General features: G+C 38.8%; 2 protein-coding genes and 1 long non-coding RNA gene across 4 annotated transcripts; 2 read left to right on the top strand and 1 right to left on the bottom strand.

The window, feature by feature from the left end:
- Positions 1-230: 230 nt before the first annotated feature.
- On the bottom strand, positions 231-3,329 carry LOC122310801. Its single transcript, XR_006242683.1, has 2 exons — positions 3,191-3,329; positions 231-755 (listed from the first exon to the last, which is right to left on the bottom strand). It is a non-coding gene; the product is annotated as an uncharacterized LOC122310801 (long non-coding RNA).
- Positions 3,243-9,274, top strand: LOC122310800 (mitogen-activated protein kinase 9). Of its 2 annotated transcripts, none has more exons than XM_043124945.1 (11): positions 3,243-3,770; positions 5,716-6,124; positions 6,227-6,354; positions 6,445-6,504; positions 6,954-7,103; positions 7,257-7,412; positions 7,529-7,666; positions 7,776-7,849; positions 8,104-8,205; positions 8,307-8,562; positions 8,845-9,274. In XM_043124945.1, the coding sequence occupies exons 1-11, from the start codon at positions 3,489-3,491 to the stop codon at positions 8,893-8,895; spliced, it is 1,806 nt and encodes a 601-aa protein (XP_042980879.1). In that variant the 5' UTR covers positions 3,243-3,488; the 3' UTR covers positions 8,896-9,274. The 2 variants fall into 2 exon arrangements, with proteins under 2 accessions (XP_042980879.1, XP_042980880.1); XM_043124946.1 differs by lacking the exon at positions 3,243-3,770 and adding an exon at positions 4,047-4,227.
- Positions 9,275-17,576: 8,302 nt separating this feature from the next.
- Positions 17,577-18,956, top strand: LOC122310408 (serine carboxypeptidase-like 50). The gene has a single exon (XM_043124300.1). It carries the CDS (start codon positions 17,577-17,579, stop codon positions 18,954-18,956), a length of 1,380 nt encoding a protein of 459 aa, XP_042980234.1.
- The last annotated feature ends 589 nt before the right edge of the window (positions 18,957-19,545 follow it).

The following is a 19,545-nucleotide window of genomic DNA, read 5'->3' as shown; positions in this document are numbered from 1 at the left end:
TAGCAATAACTATAGTCATAATCATGATATTTTGTTATTTGGAGCATGGACTATAATACTTTCTAAAGCTTTGATATTTTTTTTTTGATTAGTTCAGTTCAATTCCATTTGTGATGTAGCAACTCTTTAATCCATCTTTTTATGTGAATGCTGATTTCATTCGACTGTTAAGATTAGCATCAAGAAAAGTATCAGGTCCTTCACAATGAAATTGGAAATTACTCTGAATAAAATCTCAAAATAAAACAACAAAATTTCATTTCCATTCAACTCATAGGATGTTCTCATTACATATGAGACATTAACTACATTTATTGATCAAAGTGGTCACAAAAGTACAATAAGTTACATGAGTGGTAGCTGTGGCCAAGATACATAATTTGTTGGATACATAAAAATTACACTACAAACCATTATTAAAAAAAACCATGTCAACATTAACGCTTTTAAAACAGCCCTGTACTTCTTTTCCAATACTTTAAATTTGGATTCTTCGATGCGGAGCCGCTCATGAAGTACCTGTTGTGCCTCCGTTCAGCTAACTCCAATGTCATCTTACAGCAATTGTTTTGCTCACATTGAAGATCAATCCACTCAAAAAAGCCACATTGTTTATTCATTTTATAGTTTGGACAATTAAAAAATCTTCTCCCAAAAGAATTTACTTTTCCAGAAATCCGTAGCTTCGCTTGGCAGCCACAATAGCAAAGTGGTCTCTCCAAACTTGTGCAAGAATGCGAAGCAGAACTCATTTGCTATCATGAAATTGAAGTCAAAAGGATATTTCAAGATCAGTAAAGCAATTAGACAACATCTGCACATTTGGTTTTAACAAGGTAAGCAAATTCCAAATACATAAGAACCAACAAGAATCTGCACATTTGGATTCATTAAACGCTACCAACATATGTTAAAAACTACCACAGGCCTAAATTATGATTGAAAAATCAGAATCAGATTTAGGATTGGTCAAGGACTGATTTAATGAACTGAGAATAATATATGTTGAATAAGATAACTCAAAACAATTTTGAATCCATAATTTTAGCGCTAATAAAAAGTATAGATAACATATATTGCAACTCAAAACTTTTAAAATCATATATGAAAGATAATCTGATGAAAGATAACATATATTGCAACCCTTCTTATTGAACATAGGGATGAAAGATAAAATATATTGATGCTATCATATTCTCGTACAAGAAAAGAAAAAAAAGATTTCATTTCTCCAACACAATTCAAAAAATATACAGGTTCCATTAGCTCAAAAAACAGATATGGATAACAGCATTAAATTCTAGAGCACATTTGGATTGAGAAAGTATCAAAGTTTGATATCCCAAGCCACATAACAAATGGAACCAATTCATGAATAAAACGGACCAAATGCGTGTGAGCTGGAAGTTTTTGCAGCGGCTATGTTAGCCTTCACATTCAATCTCTTTTACTCATATACACAAACAGTTGGCAAGCAATTGGACATCAAACAAAAGCTATATATATACAACAGATTACTTTTAGCCTTAATTACAACAATTATCATGGACATCAAACCAACAATTACAACAATCAATAAGTTAGCCAATCGAATTTTACAATTATCACACCAGATTCTCACAAACGGCAATACACAAACAACTCATAAATAAACAGAAACAATAACCTTATCAATCGGAGATGGCGAACGTGAGGGCAGGTTCGGAAATCACAAGGGCTGAGCAAGTTGGAGAAATCGAGAGCGACGACTGGGAAATGGTGAGCGGCGACTGGGAAATCGCGAGCCACGGGTGGGAAATCGAATCGGTCGACGACGACGTTGGTGGAGAAATCGTTGAGCGACGGCTGGGAAATCGCGAGCCACGGGTGGGTAATCGGAGAGGGCGACAACGACGTTGGTGGAGAAATTGTTGACCTTGGTGGAGAAATCGACGACGGCTGGGAAATGAGAAATCGCGAGCAATGGCTGGGACAATGGGAAATCGCTTCGGAAGAAATCGGAGAGCTTGGCGTGAAGTAGTTAGGGCTTGAAGAGAAATAGGAGAGCTCGACGTGAAGTAGTTAGGGCTTGAAGACAACGAAGCTGAAGCTGAGCTTGGGAAGAAATCGCTTCTGAAGTCCTACGTTTGGGAAGAAATCGTTTCACGTGTAGTGCTGGTCCACGGAAGTCTTGGGGGAAGTCCTACGTGTCGGTTCACGATTGGCAGGCTGTTATTTAAGTATAACCAGCCCGACCGGTCCTAAGGAATTCCCTAAAAGAATACATTATAACCACACTATCGTACGTCAGAATCCCAGCCAGCATCATCCTCGGCAGCAGCTAGTGCTTGGTTGAAGCTGAGAAAGGCCTCCCAAACCAAAGCTTACAGTCACTCGTTAGTCGTTGTGTAGGCTTCATTCATTCATTCATTGCCCTCAGATAGCTGACAGAGTGACTAGTGAGTGCTCCTAGCCAGAACAAAGGCGGATGTAGACAAAACATGATTGAATAATGCTATGTATAGTCACTTTTATCTACTTTTTATACTCTATTGATGTGATTAACTATATTAAATTTTTTAATATGTAACTAATCATATCAATATAGTGTATAAAAGAATATGTAAAAATGACTGTACATAGAATTTATATTATATCAATCACATTATTTTGCAAGAATAATGCTATATACAATCACTTTTACGTATTCTCTACTCACTTTACTGATGTGATTGACTATATCAATTTTTTTAATATATAACTAATTATATAAGTAGAGTAGGAAAAAAATACGTAAAAATAATTATATATATATATATATATATATAGAATTTTTGATTTTGTAAATTTAATTGTTTAATTAAAATATTTCTCTTATAATAATACTTTGACGTGTCTATATAGTCTACCACTCGTCAAACTACCATCAAATTAATAATATTTATTAACCATTAGATTGGCTCTTATTTTTAAGTTCTTTAACGTATAATTAATTAGTCTTTTTGCCTTATACTCTTTCGGATTAGTGACAATGGTCATCATTATTTAGGTCATCATCCCATCCGCTTTTCCTTTGTTTTCCTTGACTTTCAGTACATCCAAACATAAAATGACGGGTGTGTTACTTTGTTCCTGTTAAATTACATTGGTCACGTTGTTAGAATTTATTGGGGGGAATAGTTCAACTGAGCATAGAAAGATAGAAACTTACGTAATACATTATGCGAGGAGAACACCGTTTTTCTCTTGTTGGTGCGGGATCTCTGCCTGATTTAACGGAGGGATCTTCGGTTACGCACCGCCATTACCTTTGTCTGCTGACCTGGCACCATCTTATTGGTTGCTTTACGCTATCGGAGAGAAACCATATCCACCGGAGTATTGCCAAACTATTTTCAGACCCGACTCAGAGAGGTGGAGAGAGAGAGAGACACGGAGACATAAGCGACAAAGTGTCGTTGGACTGAGCTGAGGGGAAAGATAGGGTGCGGCGCGTTTCAGATTTAACAATGGAAGGCTTCGTACGATGGTTCCAGAGTCTCTCCACCTCTTCCTCTTGTTCTTCTTCTGCTGTTGTCGACGCCATTGACTGTAACAGCCGTCATGAACGCTCACCAAACGACGCCGTCCAACCTTCACCAATACCATCGTCAACCACCGAACAACACACAGACGAGAAACAAATTCAAAAGGAGCTGACGATCACCGTGGATATCAGTATCTCGGGCTTGAAGCCGATCAAGGTCCCCCAACGGAAAAATCACAGACTTGCCCCTACGGAACCTCGTAAGGTTAGTCAACTGTCAAGCGCACAATCTCTCTCTCTGTCTCTGCTATTCTTGCAATTGTGTCAAACTGATAAGATAAGGCCCGCATTTTGAGACCTGCTGCTGCAATTAGTTCTGTCCTTTTCTAGACTGAATATCTGATCCAAGTTGTGCACTTCGCATCATTTTATTCTCTCTTTATTTTGAAGAAAATAATAACTATATGTAAAAGAATTCGCCTTTCCATCTCATATCCAAATTGAGATCATTTACGGCTACAGTGAAGTTGACGAGGTCAAATTTTATTATTAAGATGCATAAACAAACACACGAGCGTCCATATATATATATATATATAGACACGCATGTGAACGAGGCGGTGGTCGATTGATTCATATCCTGTCTGTGCTGCTTTGGAGAACACCGAGGGCACTGAGCAATTTCGTGTCCTCGGTCGCTTTGTTGACCGAGAAACAACAAGGTTCTTCTGAATTTGTTTTCTTTTGGTTCATCGTGTTTTAGAATTGTTTGTCAATCAATTTCATGCGCCGATCATGGATATGAAATTGTGTTAGCAGCTTTACATATTAGATACGGGTCATTGGTATCTTTCTCTCGAATAATATTGGTGTTGAAAAACTTGTCATTTTCATATGTAATTTTGCGATTCTTGATTATGGAATAAATGAAAAAACATCATTTTGAGGTAGGAAAGAACATCATTTTGTTTTACGTGTTATGTGTCTGTTTCTTCGTGTTTTTCCCTGTACTTGGCCATGAAGGTGGTTTATTTCGTGCTCTTTGGGGTTTTCATTATTCAAAGTAGTCAATCCAAGGTTGAAGTAAAGTAATAATATTTAACACAGATCTCGTTGAGGAAATAGCCATTAGTCCTTGAATTTACTTTCAGGTAAGGTGGTCTGGTCAAATCAATGTTCATGATCACTTCTTACTGGTGTACATACTTTAGAGGATGTTATACTTTGCTGTACTGTTGATAACCTATTGATAGTTAACACTCAGGCAGACAAGCCTGCCATATGAAATTTTTTTTAGTATTGATTTAATTTCTTATCCAGAATGTGAAACTGCCTTGTCTTTGTTCAAGTGCTAAATGATTTAGGGAAACGATGAAAATTTATCCATGTCAAGTTGACAAATCAGGGGGAATGATGTCTGTAGAACGCGATCTGACATCAATTGATAAATTCATGAGATAGTGGCACTAATATATGGATGGATAACAAGGTTGAGTCAATGTGGTCAAGAGTAGTGCAACTCTTCTTTTATGTTCCTTTTTTCTTAGTAATGCAATGTAAATGAATTTTGATACGGATCATGGAATTAATGTGAGTGCATTTTGATGGTGGTACAACAATAGTAAGTAGATTTTCTAAGCACTGAGACAGTTAATCAAGGAAAATTTCCAAAGGTCGCTTTTACTTTTATATATATATATATATATAAATTTTATGTATGACCAGGTTTGATTGCCTAATTGGTATCATATCAGCAAATCATACTTAAGAATGCAATGTTAATGACAATATTCGCCTGCTCAGGTTGTATGGATCGCACAATTATTATCAATAAAAAAGATTAATAGAATCACTATGTAGATAGAGTCTGTATGTGGTTCGGGAATGCTCCATTCCTTTTTCTCAACAGTCCTGTTGTTTGTTTGGAGTTAGCATGGGGGTATGATAGGATATATCCATAATTCCGTAATACAAGTTCTAATGAAAAAAATGTGCGAGGACTTTGAAATATCAAAATATTACATCTTTGTTACTATAGAATAATTTGTTGTCCTTTCATTTTGTTGCGTAGTGTCTGTGAACTAACTACATATGTTCAAATGTGCACTTACAATGACAATCTTTCTTCTTCTTTTTCAAAAATTTCCGGACTTCAATTGTTGTTTCCGCTTGCTTTTGAAATGTTGATGTTTCATGTTTGATTTACTCAGACCATGCTTGAAAAAGAGTTCTTCACCGAATACGGTGAGGCAAGTCAATATGAAATTGAGGAAGTAATTGGCAAAGGAAGCTATGGGGTTGTTGCGTCTGCAATTGATACTCACACGGGAGAGAGGGTGGCTATAAAGAAAATTAATGATGTCTTTGAGCATGTTTCTGATGCGACACGCATTCTAAGAGAGGTGAAGCTCCTAAGGCTGCTACATCACCCAGATATTGTGGAAATAAAACATATTATGCTTCCTCCATGTCGAAGAGAATTTCAAGATATTTATGTCGTGTTTGAGTTGATGGAATCTGATCTTCACCAAGTTATAAAGGCAAACGACGATCTTACACCTGAACATTACCAATTTTTCTTATACCAGCTTCTTCGAGCTTTAAAATATATTCACACAGGTTGAACCTCCTTTTTTCAATATCGTATGATAGAATTTCCTTTGGTTTTTACAAATCAGTGCCTCTGATACGTTTTCTTTTATGTTTTTGTTTTCTTTGCAGCAAATGTTTTCCATCGAGATTTAAAGCCAAAAAATATACTTGCCAATGCAGATTGCAAGCTAAAGATATGTGACTTTGGGCTTGCTCGTGCATCATTTAATGATGCCCCATCGGCTATTTTCTGGACTGTATGTGTTTCCCTCGTTAGAAATTGTTAGGTGTGACTTTTTTCAATGTTTTATTAAGCCTATACATCTGACCAACTGTAATTTTCTAAGGATTATGTGGCAACCCGATGGTACCGTGCTCCTGAACTCTGCGGTTCATTTTTTTCCAAGGTGAGTATTCCAATCCCCTGTGATTTTCAGTTCTAATGATTTCTCATATGGATATTTAAGTTTTCAGAGGTAATCCTTTTGTGATTTCTGCTTGGGCTCGGGGAGACTGTTGCGCTTAAGTCTGTTTAGTGGAAGATACTGTGTCTTTATTGATGAATCAATTGAAATCTGAAGAAGCTATCCTATTTACCATATTATTTTCTAATTTTGTTTCATAAGATCTCGTTTTGAATTTACATGGTTATATTGTCTCTGGATTATGATTGGTATGGCAGGCTGATCATCTGTGGTGATACATTTTTTGCTTTTGTTATCTGATTTCAACTCTGTGTTTTCTGCAGTGGGGGAGTTTATGTTATTTCTCTTTGACTTGCATGCTTTGTGTAGGATTAAAAATAGAGCCAACCCTCCCAGATTTTGGTAATGAATTTTTTAATCGTCTTTTACAGTACACCCCTGCTATCGATATATGGAGCATAGGATGTATATTTGCAGAAATGCTCACAGGGAAACCCTTGTTTCCTGGGAAAAATGTGGCACATGAATTGGATCTCATAACAGATTTGGTTGGCACTCCTGCAGCTGAATCCATTGCTAGGGTTTGTTGTATTTTTTGATCGGTCTCTTTGATATTATGTTTCTCTTAAAACATTTTTAATATTTGTTAAGCGGTCCTTCGAATTCAAATTTACATCTGTTTTGAACGTATGCTTATGAGAGCTCATCAATTGGATTGTTTCTATTACCTGCAGATTCGGAATGAAAAGGCTAGAAGATATTTAAATAGCATGAGGAAAAAGCCACCAACTCCTTTCTTGCAAAAATTCCCCAATGCGGATCCATTGGCTCTTCGTTTACTAGAGCGTTTGCTTGCGTTTGATCCTAAAGATCGACCGTCTGCTGAAGAGATAAGATTTTAGTAAAACTGATTGTTGTCTACTGCAATTTTAAAAATGATCATATGTTGAATCTGGTCGGACATCATATATTTATTTCCTGATATTGTCACTTCTCTCTTTTCCAGGCATTAGCTGATCCATATTTCAACGGATTGGCGAATGTGGACAATGAACCATCTATGCAACCCATTTCAAAACTTGAGTTTGAGTTTGAAAGGAGGAAATTGATAAAAGATGATGTAAGGGAGCTAATCTATAGAGAGGTATGACCATGGAGATTATAGGGGCCTCGGTACTACAATTCTTTATATCTTGATTTGCATTGTTTCTTTCCCTTTCCATCTGATATGGTGTAAATCTCAAACCATGCAGATCTTAGAGTATCATCCACAAATGCTGCAGGAGTACCTACAAGGTGCAGATCAGAGTAGCTTCATGTATCCAAGGTATTAGTGTTATTGTGCTTGTTATTTCTACTTCTACTACTGCTAATACTACCAATCCTAGTTTATTCTGCTAAATTAGCTTTATTTCACGACACAACATCATGTTTCTTCTGGAGAGAACTTCCCTTTTTACTTGGAGAAATTATTTTGTGCAACGTAATTTGATTTAACTCGTGATTAACCATTCATGTTTGATGACTTTTTTATGTCCTTGTTTTTTTTCCTTCTTTCTTAATAAGTTTTATGTAACCCAGTGGAATTGATCGATTCAAGCGACTATTTGCCCATCTTGAGGAACAGTATGGTAAAACTGAAAGAAGCACTGCACTCCAAAGGAAGCATGCCTCCTTGCCTAGGTTAAGTGTTGAACAAAATATGTTTTATCTGATGGCTATGCAGTTTGTTTGATTTTTTCATCTTTTCCACACTGATGGCTGTTACCCTTTCTATCCACCAGGGAAAGGGTTTCTGCACCCCAAGATGAGACTTACCAAAATGGTAATTGTAAAAAGTGTAATGCAGCTTCAGCTTCTCGTGCAACCATCCAGAGCCCTCCAAGGTCCAAAAGGATTGAGACAGTAGAATATACCTACCAAAATGCATTGGCTATGCAGAACGGCTGTAGCAAACCACGTAATAGTCCCCACAACCTGTTGAAGAGTGCCAGTATAAGTGCTTCTAAATGTGTGGCTGTAAAAGGAAATAATTGTGAGGTAAGTATTCTCTGATCAAGTATTAAATGTCCATTTGTTTGCAACTCTCACATCATAGAATGCTGGCGTTCCCCACATTCGCAAACTACTCAAAAACTGTTTCTCCTTATGAAGAGGGCATATAGAATGGGGTACCATCATTTGTGTGTATGCACTATCTTGTTGGCACTTTTTGTCGCGTGTAGTCCATTACCGACTGAGAAAAGTTGCTGGCTACGTGAAATGGAAGATTCCATTGTTTTGGACACAAACATGTAACTCTGCACCTCTGTTGTATCACAGGAAGAAACAATCCTGGAACAAGACGAAGAGGCGGTTGGTTGGTTGTCATAGAAAGTCGGAACAACATTATGCTTGGATTATACTTCTGATATTTGCACGGGATAGCTTTGTTTTACCAGCTAGGCCCTGATACTAATTGTGCCTTTTTTGCTAGTAGAAGGAAAGAAAGATTTTATTATAATTGTTCACAATTGCAAGAATTGGGTAATTGTATATGACATGGCTTTGGCCAAACTATGTGAAGTTATTATTATTATTATTATTTTTTGATACATTTGGGGAGGGGGGGTTTCAAACTCCGGACTTCCGTTTTGGAGACTGGGGTTAATGCCAATCAGGCCACAGGCCTTTGGCCTATGTGAAGCTTCTTGGTATTTCTTTTTCCCTCATCTTACGTCGGAAGGTATTCAAGATCTGTGATTTTGCTGAATTCCTCTCCATAAGTTTGCTGTTTGTGCAATATTATTTAACATATTAATTTCCGAAGTGTTTTCTCTAAAAAAAATAATAATAATTTCCGAAGTGTTAGCTCAGTAATTCGGAGAGCCAATGAGAGTTTGTTCTAGACTTTTAATAACTAACAATGTTTTGGTAGTTTTTGAGGCAGTAACTTCTTAAGGTGGAAAAGTTGTTTGTGTTGTGTGTGTGTGTGTGTTTTTCCATTATCGTCTGGACCATTCTCCAAAACTTTTCCACACCTTCGTAGCAACCAAATGAAACCTTCAATTTCCCCGTTATTTTCCCAGGAAACAAACAGACCAAAAGGCCAAGGAAGGAAATGAAAGATGAAAACCTATTAGGCGAGCATACAAGCCCGGAACCTACTCCCCATAATTTGCTCACGAGTTATTTGGTAACATTCCTTCCCCACGAAAGAAATTTCTTCAACATAGTTTGCTGATAATGATGTCACAAAAGTAGTGTACGTTACGATATGGCAATTCAACTTTTAAAATTACTTCTTAAACACACATATATTATATATGTATGTACGAGAAATAGACTTCATTTATTACCGAAGTTAACTGATAAATACAGGAGAAATTCAGATTACAAGTCAAACTGTTCATATGTTTGGGGCTTCTCCATATACAAATTTTTTTTGTGACGAGCATTGTCTTAACTTCTATAAGCTTTCTAATGACAAAACCTACTGAGATATGAGATTTTATAAAAATAGAGATAACCATTCTTAACTTTTAAAGGAGAAGAGGGAAAATCACCCTACATCCTTCAAAGGAGTAGAAGGTTTTCCTGCTATGAACAATAAATCTAATAGTCTATTTCTTTTTATTTTTAACTAACACAACTAACAGAAAATAAATGTATAGGAAATATAAAAAAAATAGAAATAACAACAAACATAAACTTGAAATACACTGAAAATTGAAAAAACACTGAGCAAAGAGGCTGTAGTGTGTTAGATTGTTGATCCTGAAGTTACCAAAATGACTGACCCTAGAAATACTGCGTGTGGCGGTAGCAGAGCCCTTTTTGTGGTGGTGCGTGAAGGCCATACCACCATGTGTAGATCACACACCACTTCTTTTTGGCGAAACCTTCAACAATTTGAAAGATCAGCGGCTTAGGAACCTCGTGGTGGGGCGTGTGGTGGTCATTGACCACCGGAAAACATCAAACACCACTTCTCCATGCTCTGACTGAAAAAAACAAAAACCAAAACACTAACTGGAAAATTAAACACTTGGTGAAATTGCATCTGAGAGGAGAGAGGAAGAATCCTCTCTGAGGTGGTTTTCGATTTGGATTTTTAGAGAGAAGGCAGAGCTTCTCTCTCTAACAAAAATTAGGGCCAGCTTATTACCAAAGTATTGAATATGAACATTCTTAGTTATTTTATAAGCCAGCATAAAAATCCGACCATGACAATGACGATTGGCATATTCATTTCTCAATTGGTCTTCTTGCAAAAGTGTACTTTTCACCTAGTTTATTTTTACAATTCATCCCATCTATTTATTATAATTTTTTCAAATTTTTATATAAAATAAATAAACAATTCAAAATTTTTAAATTTTAAAACAAAATTAATATTATAAAAATATATTCTAATAATATTTTATTCAATTTTCTATTTTCATTTTAACCTATCTTATCTACAAAAACAAATAAGGTAAGGGCAATTAGTACTTGACTGTTGTCCAACATATCTTAATGACCGTGTTAAACTTACTTACCAATTGAATTATAGAAATGTTTTAAGATGTTTAATACTAAATCCAGCATTCCAGTCAGAAGTAGGGATGAAACAAAAGCAGCAAAATTCTGAAGATCGAATTATAAGCCTGAATAATATCATTGCATAGATTGAACAACATAAACCAAACGTGAAATTGAGGAAAAAAACAACGTATATCCATCAAATCCTTCACGTATTTGACTATGTCGCGCACAAAAGCAGCCTGTTCTACAAATATACATAGCTGAATATAACGGTACAAAATGGCCACTACCACTTGCATGCGATTTCTTTTACGCTTTATCCTTATCCAACTGAAACTTTTGTTTCCTAGATGAGTTCTGTTTTTCTTCAGTTGCAATTTGGTCTCAGTTTTGTGAAGTTGAGTCAGTTTTGGAATTTAATCCGGTTTGAGTCTGTAAGGCTATAGTGTTGTGCCTCCGGCCTGTCCGAAAATCACACAAGACAATTTTAAAGTGGTTCAGCAAATTGCTTACGTCCACTGGAGCTTCTTTTATAGAATTTATACGAGATTTACAAAACACTCTAAAAATTCTATTTCTCTCTCTCACGTTCCTCTTTCTCTCTTCACCCACTGCACTCATTTCATCTGAGCTCTCTCCTATTTATAGAAGAGAGCAGCCCACCTGTTGCAGTTTCTTCTGACTTGGGAGAGGGTGGGTGGCCTAACAATGGTAGGTGGTGGTGGGTGAGCATGAGTTGGTGGCTGCAAACCCTAACTCATTTCACACTCGCACTTGGGTTGATTTCAACAATCACCCCCTCCACCCAAGTGTGCCATACCAGGATAATTACAAACTGATTCATTCTTCAAATGAATGCACCTCTTTCTTTAACATGAGAGACTTCTGCTATCGAATATGTTCCAATGCACCCGAGGGTGCTCAGCAGTGTTCAATACTGATCAAGTCCAAACAGTGTTGGAACTTGATCCCTGTGACGACCTTCGTCAACATATCTGCTGGATTATCTTCAGTGCCAATCTTCTGAAGTTTGATGTCATATTCTTCTAATATTTCACGTACAAAGTGAAATCGGACATCTATATGTTTTGTTCAAGAGTGATATACTTGATTCTTGGCCAAATGAATTGCACTCTGACTGTCACAGTAAACGGTAACCTCTTGCTGCTCAAAGCCCAAATCTGTTACCAATCCCTGTAACCAAATAGCTTCTTTCACGGCTTCTGTTACAGTCATGTATTCAGCCTCAGTTGATGATAGTGCAATTGTTGACTGCAAAGTTGATCGCCAACTAACTGGTCCTCCAGCCATAGTGAACACATAACCAGTTGTCGATCTGCGTTTGTCAAGATCACCTGCATAGTCTGAGTCAACATATCCAGTTACTAGACTATCTTCACTCTTCTCGAATTTCAAACCAACATCTACGGTCCCCGCAATATACCGTAGAATCCACTTAGCCGCATGCAAATGAACCTTTCCAGGATTATGCATATAGCGACTCACCAAGCTAACAGCCTGGGAGATATCAGGTCGTGTACACACCATGGCATACATTAAGCTTCCAACAACACTTGCATATGGGACATTCCTCATGTAGTCCCGCTCTTCATCGGTTTTAGGAGACTGCAATGCACTGAGCTTGAAATATGGGGCCATAGGAGTACTCACCGGCTTCGTCTTTGAGTCGATGTTGAATCGTTGCAATATTCTCTTCAAATACTGTTTCTGAGTAAGGTGAACTGTACCTTTCACCCTATCTCTGCTGATCTCCATCTCCAGTATTCTTCGTGCTTCTCCCAGATCTTTCATTTCAAACTCATTACTTAACTGAGTTTTTAAGCGATCTATCTCCCCCTTGCTTTTACATGCAATTAACATATCATCTACATATAAAAGCAAATAAATGAAAGATCCATTTGCAAGTTTTCTGAAATATACACAATGATCGTATTGACAACGAGTGTATTTCAGATCCAACATAAAGCGGTCGAAACGCTTGTACCATTGCCGAGGTGACTGCTTCAAGCCATAGAGAGACTTCTTCAGACTGCATACCCAATTCTCTTTGCCAGCTTCTTTGAATCCTTCTGGTTGAGACAGATAAATCTCCTCTTCCAGATCACCATGTAAGAAAGCTGTCTTTACATCAAGCTGTGCTAACTCAAGATCATATTGTGCAACCAAAGCTAGCAATATCCGAATGGATGAATGCTTCACAACAGAGAGAGAATACTTCACTGTAGTCAATTCCCTCTGTCTGAGCGTAGCCCTTGGCTACCAACCTAGCTTTGTATCGCACTCCATTTTTAGCAGCTTGATCATCTTTTTGATTGAAGATCCACTTACAGCCAATTGTCTTCTTTCTTTTTGGAAGCGACACAAGCTCCCAAGTCTGGTTCTGGTGAAGAGACTGCATCTCTTCATTCATCGCCTTTGTCCATTCAACTTGTTCACTGGACTGTACGGCTTCTCTGTAAGTGGTTGGGATCTCACCCTCTTCAGCTGGTAATGCATATGTCACATAGTCTGAATAACGTGTTGGTACACGTTTCTCTCGTCTCGGTCTGTTGGTTGCTATTGACTCAGGTTGACTTGGAGGTACTGTGACTGGATTATCAACCTCATCTTGTCCATGCTTTCCCAACTTCTTTGAAATAAACTTCACACTTTGTGAATCATCTGATGTTTCACCATCACTGCTGCCTTCACTAGAATCTTTATGCTTATGTGACTTAAGCATCTTAGATTCGTTGAATGTAACATCTTTACTGATGATTACTTTTTTAGACTCTATATACCAGAGTCTATACCCTTTTACACCCGTACTAAAGCCCAAGAATTTTGCTTTCTTGGCTCTAGGATCAAGCTTACTTTCTTTAGCATGATAGTAAGCAGGACATCCGAAAATGTGTAAAAAGTCATAATCAGTAGCATGTTTACCTCTCCACATTTCAATGGGTGTCTTCCCATTATTGGCAGCTGCTGGTAGTCGGTTGATGAGGTGGCAAGCATAGGTCACAGCTTCAGCCCAAAATTGTTTACTGAATCCAGCATTCAGCAACATACATCGCACTTTCTCTAATACAGTACGATTCATTCGTTCTGCCACACCGTTCTGCTGCGGTGTACCTTGTACCATGAAGTGTCTGACAATTCCCTCTCTCCGACATACTTCCATGAAGGAGTCTGAAGTGTACTCACCTCCATTATCAGATCTGAGCCGCTTGATCTTCCTGCCGGTCTGAGTCTCAACCATTTTCTTCTAATTAAGGAAGATTTTCAGCACTTCATCTTTATTCTTCATCGTATACACCCACACACGACGAGAATAATCATCAACAAAAGTTACAAACCAATGTTTACCTCCCAAAGATGCATTTTGGGTAGGTCCCCAAACATCGGAATGCACATAGTCAAGAATTCCCCGTGTATTGTGTACTGTGGTTCCAAACTTGATCCGCCTCTGCTTTCCCAATACACAGTGCTCACAGAAAGACAGTTTACCTGTCTTGGCACCTTTAAGTAAGCCTTGCTTCACCAGTGTTTGCAAAACTTTTTCTCCTGCGTATCCCATACGTATATGTCAAAGACTGGTGGTGTCGGCATCAGTCTCATCTAGCTTCTCACAGCCTGTGGAAACTCTTCCATCAACAGTACTTCCTTGCAAGAAGTACAAGTTTCCTCGCCTCAAACCCTTCATTGCCACCCGAACTCCCATTAGTACTTTGAGAGTTCCGTCTTCAATGGCGATTCTGAATCCCTTTGAATCCAGAGATCCCAGTGAGATGAGATTCTTCCGCAAGTCTGGAACATATCGAACTTCTGTCAAAGTCTTGACATTGCCATCGTGCAGTTTTAACCGAATGCTACCTATTCCTTGAGTCTTACAGGCACTATCATTGCCCATAAGTACTGCTCCACCATCTATTTTTGTGAAGTCAGTAAACCAGTCCCGATTGGGACATATATGATAGGTACATCCGGAATCCATAATCCATTCATCGGAATGACAAATGAATGATGAACTTGCCAAGGCAAAATCTGACTCGTCATCTCTGTCCATGACATTGGCTATGGTGGGTTGATTCTGCTGTTGTCCCTTCCGGTTTGGACAATCCTTCCTCCAGTGTCCTTTGTTGTGACAAAAGGAACACTCGTCTCTGGCGAGTTTTCTGCCGACTGATGAACCACGTGATGTGGCCTGGGTTTTCGAATGAAAACCTTTCCTCCTTTCAGGATACGTTGACTGTGGTCTCCCCCTTGCTGTTAGCGCTTCACTTGATGTATCTTGGTGTACCTGTTTATCTTTTCTCCGGTACTCATTGCTAATTAAAGAGCTAGATACATCTTCAAAACTAATCTTTTCCTTCCCATACAATAGAATAGTAATTAAATGCTCATATGTATTAGGCAAGGAATTTAACAGTAGTAAAGCCTTATCTTCATCTTCGATTTTAACATCTAAGTTTAACAAATCAGCAAGAATTTGATTATAATTATTCAGATGTTCAGACATTGAAATACCTTCACGAAATTGGAATCTGAAGAGCTTCTTCTTCAAGTACAAACGGCTCTCAATGCTCTTCTTCATGAATTTATCCTCCAATTTCTGCCAAAGTACCCTAGCATCTGTCTCTCTCATGACAAAATACTTTTGTTCTTTGGTAAGGCATAATTGGATTGTACTACAAGCTTGAGTATTAAGCTTCTTCCAATCCTGATCAGTCATATCATCTGGCTTTCCTCCCAACGCAATATCCAACTCTTGTTGGATCAACACATCCATGACTTCACACTGCCACATGCCGAAGTTGCTTGTTCCATCGAACTTTTCAACTTCAAACTTGGCATTTGACACAGTGGACCAACGTCCCGAGCTACTGGCATGTTCAAAGCTCCTGTCTCTTCCAGATCCTTCCATTTGAATTTAGAAAATTTAGACTCAAAATTTCAAAATTCTAACCGTACGGATGAGTCCAGAACGATCCAAATAATAGGAAAGCATTATTTGATTGCTGAAATCAGACTCCGAATGGCTTAGATCAAGCTGAAATTGGATCTGAAAAATGGACGGTTGTGATCTGTCTGGCGCGTGGGATGCACACGCTGCACAGTGCGAGTGGGCGCGAGTTGGCGCATGTATTACACGCGCTTCAGCACTGTGTGCGCGTGGGGAGCACGTGAGGCGCGTGCCTTTCACGCGCTGAACCTCTGTAGGGCGCGTGAGGGCGCGTGAAGAGCGTGTCCGTCACGGGTTCGTCACGTGTCTTCAAACTTTGGCATGCGTGAGGGCGCGTGGGCACGTGTGGAGCACTCGTCTTCAACCTCCGATGCGAGTGGGGCACGTGGGTTACAGCAGAGACACGCGCCGACCTTCTAGGGGCGTGTGTGGGCTCATCGGACCTCCGTTTTTTATTCCGTTTGCGGCAACGGATTCGTCTCAATGCGAGGAACACCTTGGAGTTGTCAAAAATTGATTTTGAGTAACTTGAATTTTCAGACAGCTCAAACCAGAGCTCTGATACCAATTGTTGTGCCTCCGGCCTGTCCGAAAATCACACAAGACAATTTTAAAGTGGTTCAGCAAATTGCTTACGTCCACTGGAGCTTCTTTTATAGAATTTATACGAGATTTACAAAACACTCTAAAAATTCTATTTCTCTCTCTCACGTTCCTCTTTCTCTCTTCACCCACTGCACTCATTTCATCTAAGCTCTCTCCTATTTATAGAAGAGAGCAGCCCACCTGTTGCAGCTTCTTCTGACTTGGGAGAGGGTGGATGGCCTAACAATGGTAGGTGGTGGTGGGTGAGCATGAGTTGGTGGCTGTAAACCCAAACTCATTTCACACTCACACTTGGGTTGATTTCAACATATAGATGGAACTGTATTGATATTAAAAAAATTATCTTTGAAGTTGTTTATGAGAAACTTTGTTTGGGAGGCCAAGGTTCCCCGAAACCTTTATTCACTTGCTCAGATTTTCCCCTGTTTCAAGATAGGGAAATAGAGGAGAGACGACTCCTTTAATCGACGTATCTCAGGCACGATATTTGTGTTTACAGTCACATGTATATCAACCCCCTTCATATGCGTGGTAGCCAATTTTTAATCAGATCTAGTTGTGATCAAAAGGAAATCATTTCACCATTTAAATATTACCAAATGGCAGATCTTCTAGTTCCAAAGGGGAATTTCCAACCCGCTTCCAAAAAGTAAACGTTGATTTTTCTTTTTCCTTTTAAGCAAAGATATACCATGACTTGCGTAAACTTAATTTTTAATGTTATGAACAGATCAAGCCCTATTTTTTAATTCGAGACCATTTTTTACTCGGTCCAAGTCTAATTGGGGTTGTTTGTTTTCAAGCTTCCACGTTTTGGACGGTTTCAATTGATTTTATGCGGATTTTGTTTTTCAAACAATGTTCCTTTTGTTTCTTGTATGACCAGGTTTGATCGATGAAAACCATGTAACTAAGATCAGTACCCTCTCTTAAATGGAGATAAAGTCAAAACATATTGCTAAGGTAAGTGCACGCTCTAATGCAGTCAATGTCCTCCAAGTTCCTCAACTTCCTCCTTCTCTTGGCCTTCTCCCTCTTCTTACTGGCCTTCCTCAACCACCTCATAGCCTCATCGCCACCCACTTCAACCTCTCTCTTTCCCAATGAAGCCCTCCCCACCAAAATTGGCTACCTCTCGGTCAATCCTTCCGACTACAGTTCTGCCATGTTTTATGCCTTCTATGAAGCTCAGAACCCCACTTCACCGGTCTCCCAAACACCACTTATCATATGGCTCCAGGGTGGCCCTAGTTGCTCCTCCATGTTTGGCAACTTCTTCGAGCTCGGCCCCTGGCGCGTGACATCTCGCAAAGGCAGGCCTGAAACCTTTGTACTAGAACCAAATCCGGGCTCTTGGAACCGCATATTCGGCCTTCTTTTCCTGGATAATCCGATTGGAAGTGGGTTTAGTATCGCTTCGGCAACCGAAAAGATCCCAAGAGATCAACTTTCTGTTGCCGAACATCTTTTTGCTGCGATCACTTCATTTATTGAGTTAGAGCCGTCTCGTCCACTTTACTTTACAGGAGAGAGCTATGCCAGAAAGTACGTTCCAGCAATTGGGTACTATATCTTGAAGGCGAATGCTAACTTGCCGGTGTCACAGCGGGTGAACTTGGGTGGTGTTGCTATCGGGAACGGCTTGACAGACCCGATGACTCAGGTTGCTACTCATACTGCGAATGCTTACCATTCTGGTTTGATAAATGAGAGGCAGAAAAGGGAGCTGGAGAAAGCGCAGCGGGAAGCGGTCAAACTGACAAAAATGGGGAAGTGGAAAGAGGCAACAGATGCTAGAACCCAGGTCTTGCTTATGTTGCAGAGAATGACAGGGCTGGCGACTTTGCATGACTTTAGCAAGAAGGTTCCTTATGAAACAGAAATGGTTTTTGCCTTTTTGAAGAAAGAAGAGGTAAAGAAGGCTTTGGGAGTAAAGGAGTCAATGGCTAACGATGTATGCAACGATGATGTGGCGGCTGCTTTGCATGATGATTTCATGAAAAGTGTGAAGTTCATGGATGAATTTCTGCTGAAAGAGAGTAGGGTTTTATTGTATCAAGGTCAATTCGATATGAGGGATAGTGTGGTTTCAATTGAGGCTTGGGTGAAGACGATGGTGTGGGAGGGGCTTAGTCAGTTTTTGATAACAGAGAGGAAGGTTTGGAGAGTAAATAATGGGCTTGCTGGGTATGTGCAAAAATGGGGGAATTTGAGTCATGTTGTGGTTTTAGGAGCCAGACATCTTGTGCCTAGTGACCAGGCATTGAATTCTCAGGCAATGATAGAAGATTGGGTTTGGGAGAGAGGGCTGTTTGGCTATGAAGAGGAAGTATCGTCTGTTTTTTCTCTTTTTGATTAGTCGGATTTGTCGTCAGATTCTGGGGTACCCATTTTGTAGCTATGAAGAAGAGGATTGGTCATCAGATTTCTGTAGTTCAACGTAAAATTCGATGATCAGTCTCTTCTTCTTTTGGTAGAAATGGAGGAATTTCAATTAATGCTTCAAATCATGATCAAAACTGGGATGTTGAGCACGTATCTGTATCGAATAAATTCCAACACTCCGCATACCAATCGATGAAATCGGACTTATCAGCAGAAATGCAATCCCAGCCCATGACTTTGTACATGAAATATCCATTAATGCTAGCACCAAATGAATAACATGACTGTTCTAGATTCTTTTTTTTTTTCCACAATCCACTATATTTCAGTCGATCTAGACTATGAAGAGTACTGATTGATGTTGATAATATATAGAGACTGACAAATGCATTTTAAAAAAAAAAAAACTCTTGACTAGCTAGCACAATCTTAAAAAAAGACTATCTCGTGGGTTTAATTGTTCATCAAAAAATAAAAATTTTGAACTTTTTTAACGTAATTTTCATAGTAGGAATGCACGGTAACTAGCTGTAGTAGTGGAACTCCAAAAAGTCAATGACAAT

Source organism: Carya illinoinensis, chromosome 5 (genome assembly GCF_018687715.1).
Source record: "Carya illinoinensis cultivar Pawnee chromosome 5, C.illinoinensisPawnee_v1, whole genome shotgun sequence".
Classification (NCBI taxonomy): domain Eukaryota; kingdom Viridiplantae; phylum Streptophyta; class Magnoliopsida; order Fagales; family Juglandaceae; genus Carya; species Carya illinoinensis.
This window is presented reverse-complemented; position numbering and strand designations above follow the sequence as displayed.

Coding starts and splice junctions, on each gene's coding strand:
- LOC122310800 (XM_043124945.1), top strand. CDS start 3,489: ATGGAAGGCTTCGTACGATGGTTCCAGAGTCTCTCCACCTCTTCCTCT. Junction 3,771..5,715: donor CCCCTACGGAACCTCGTAAG/GTTAGTCAACTG, acceptor TGATTTACTCAG/ACCATGCTTGAAAAAGAGTT. Junction 6,505..6,953: donor GCGGTTCATTTTTTTCCAAG/GTGAGTATTCCA, acceptor CGTCTTTTACAG/TACACCCCTGCTATCGATAT.
- LOC122310408 (XM_043124300.1), top strand. CDS start 17,577: ATGCAGTCAATGTCCTCCAAGTTCCTCAACTTCCTCCTTCTCTTGGCC.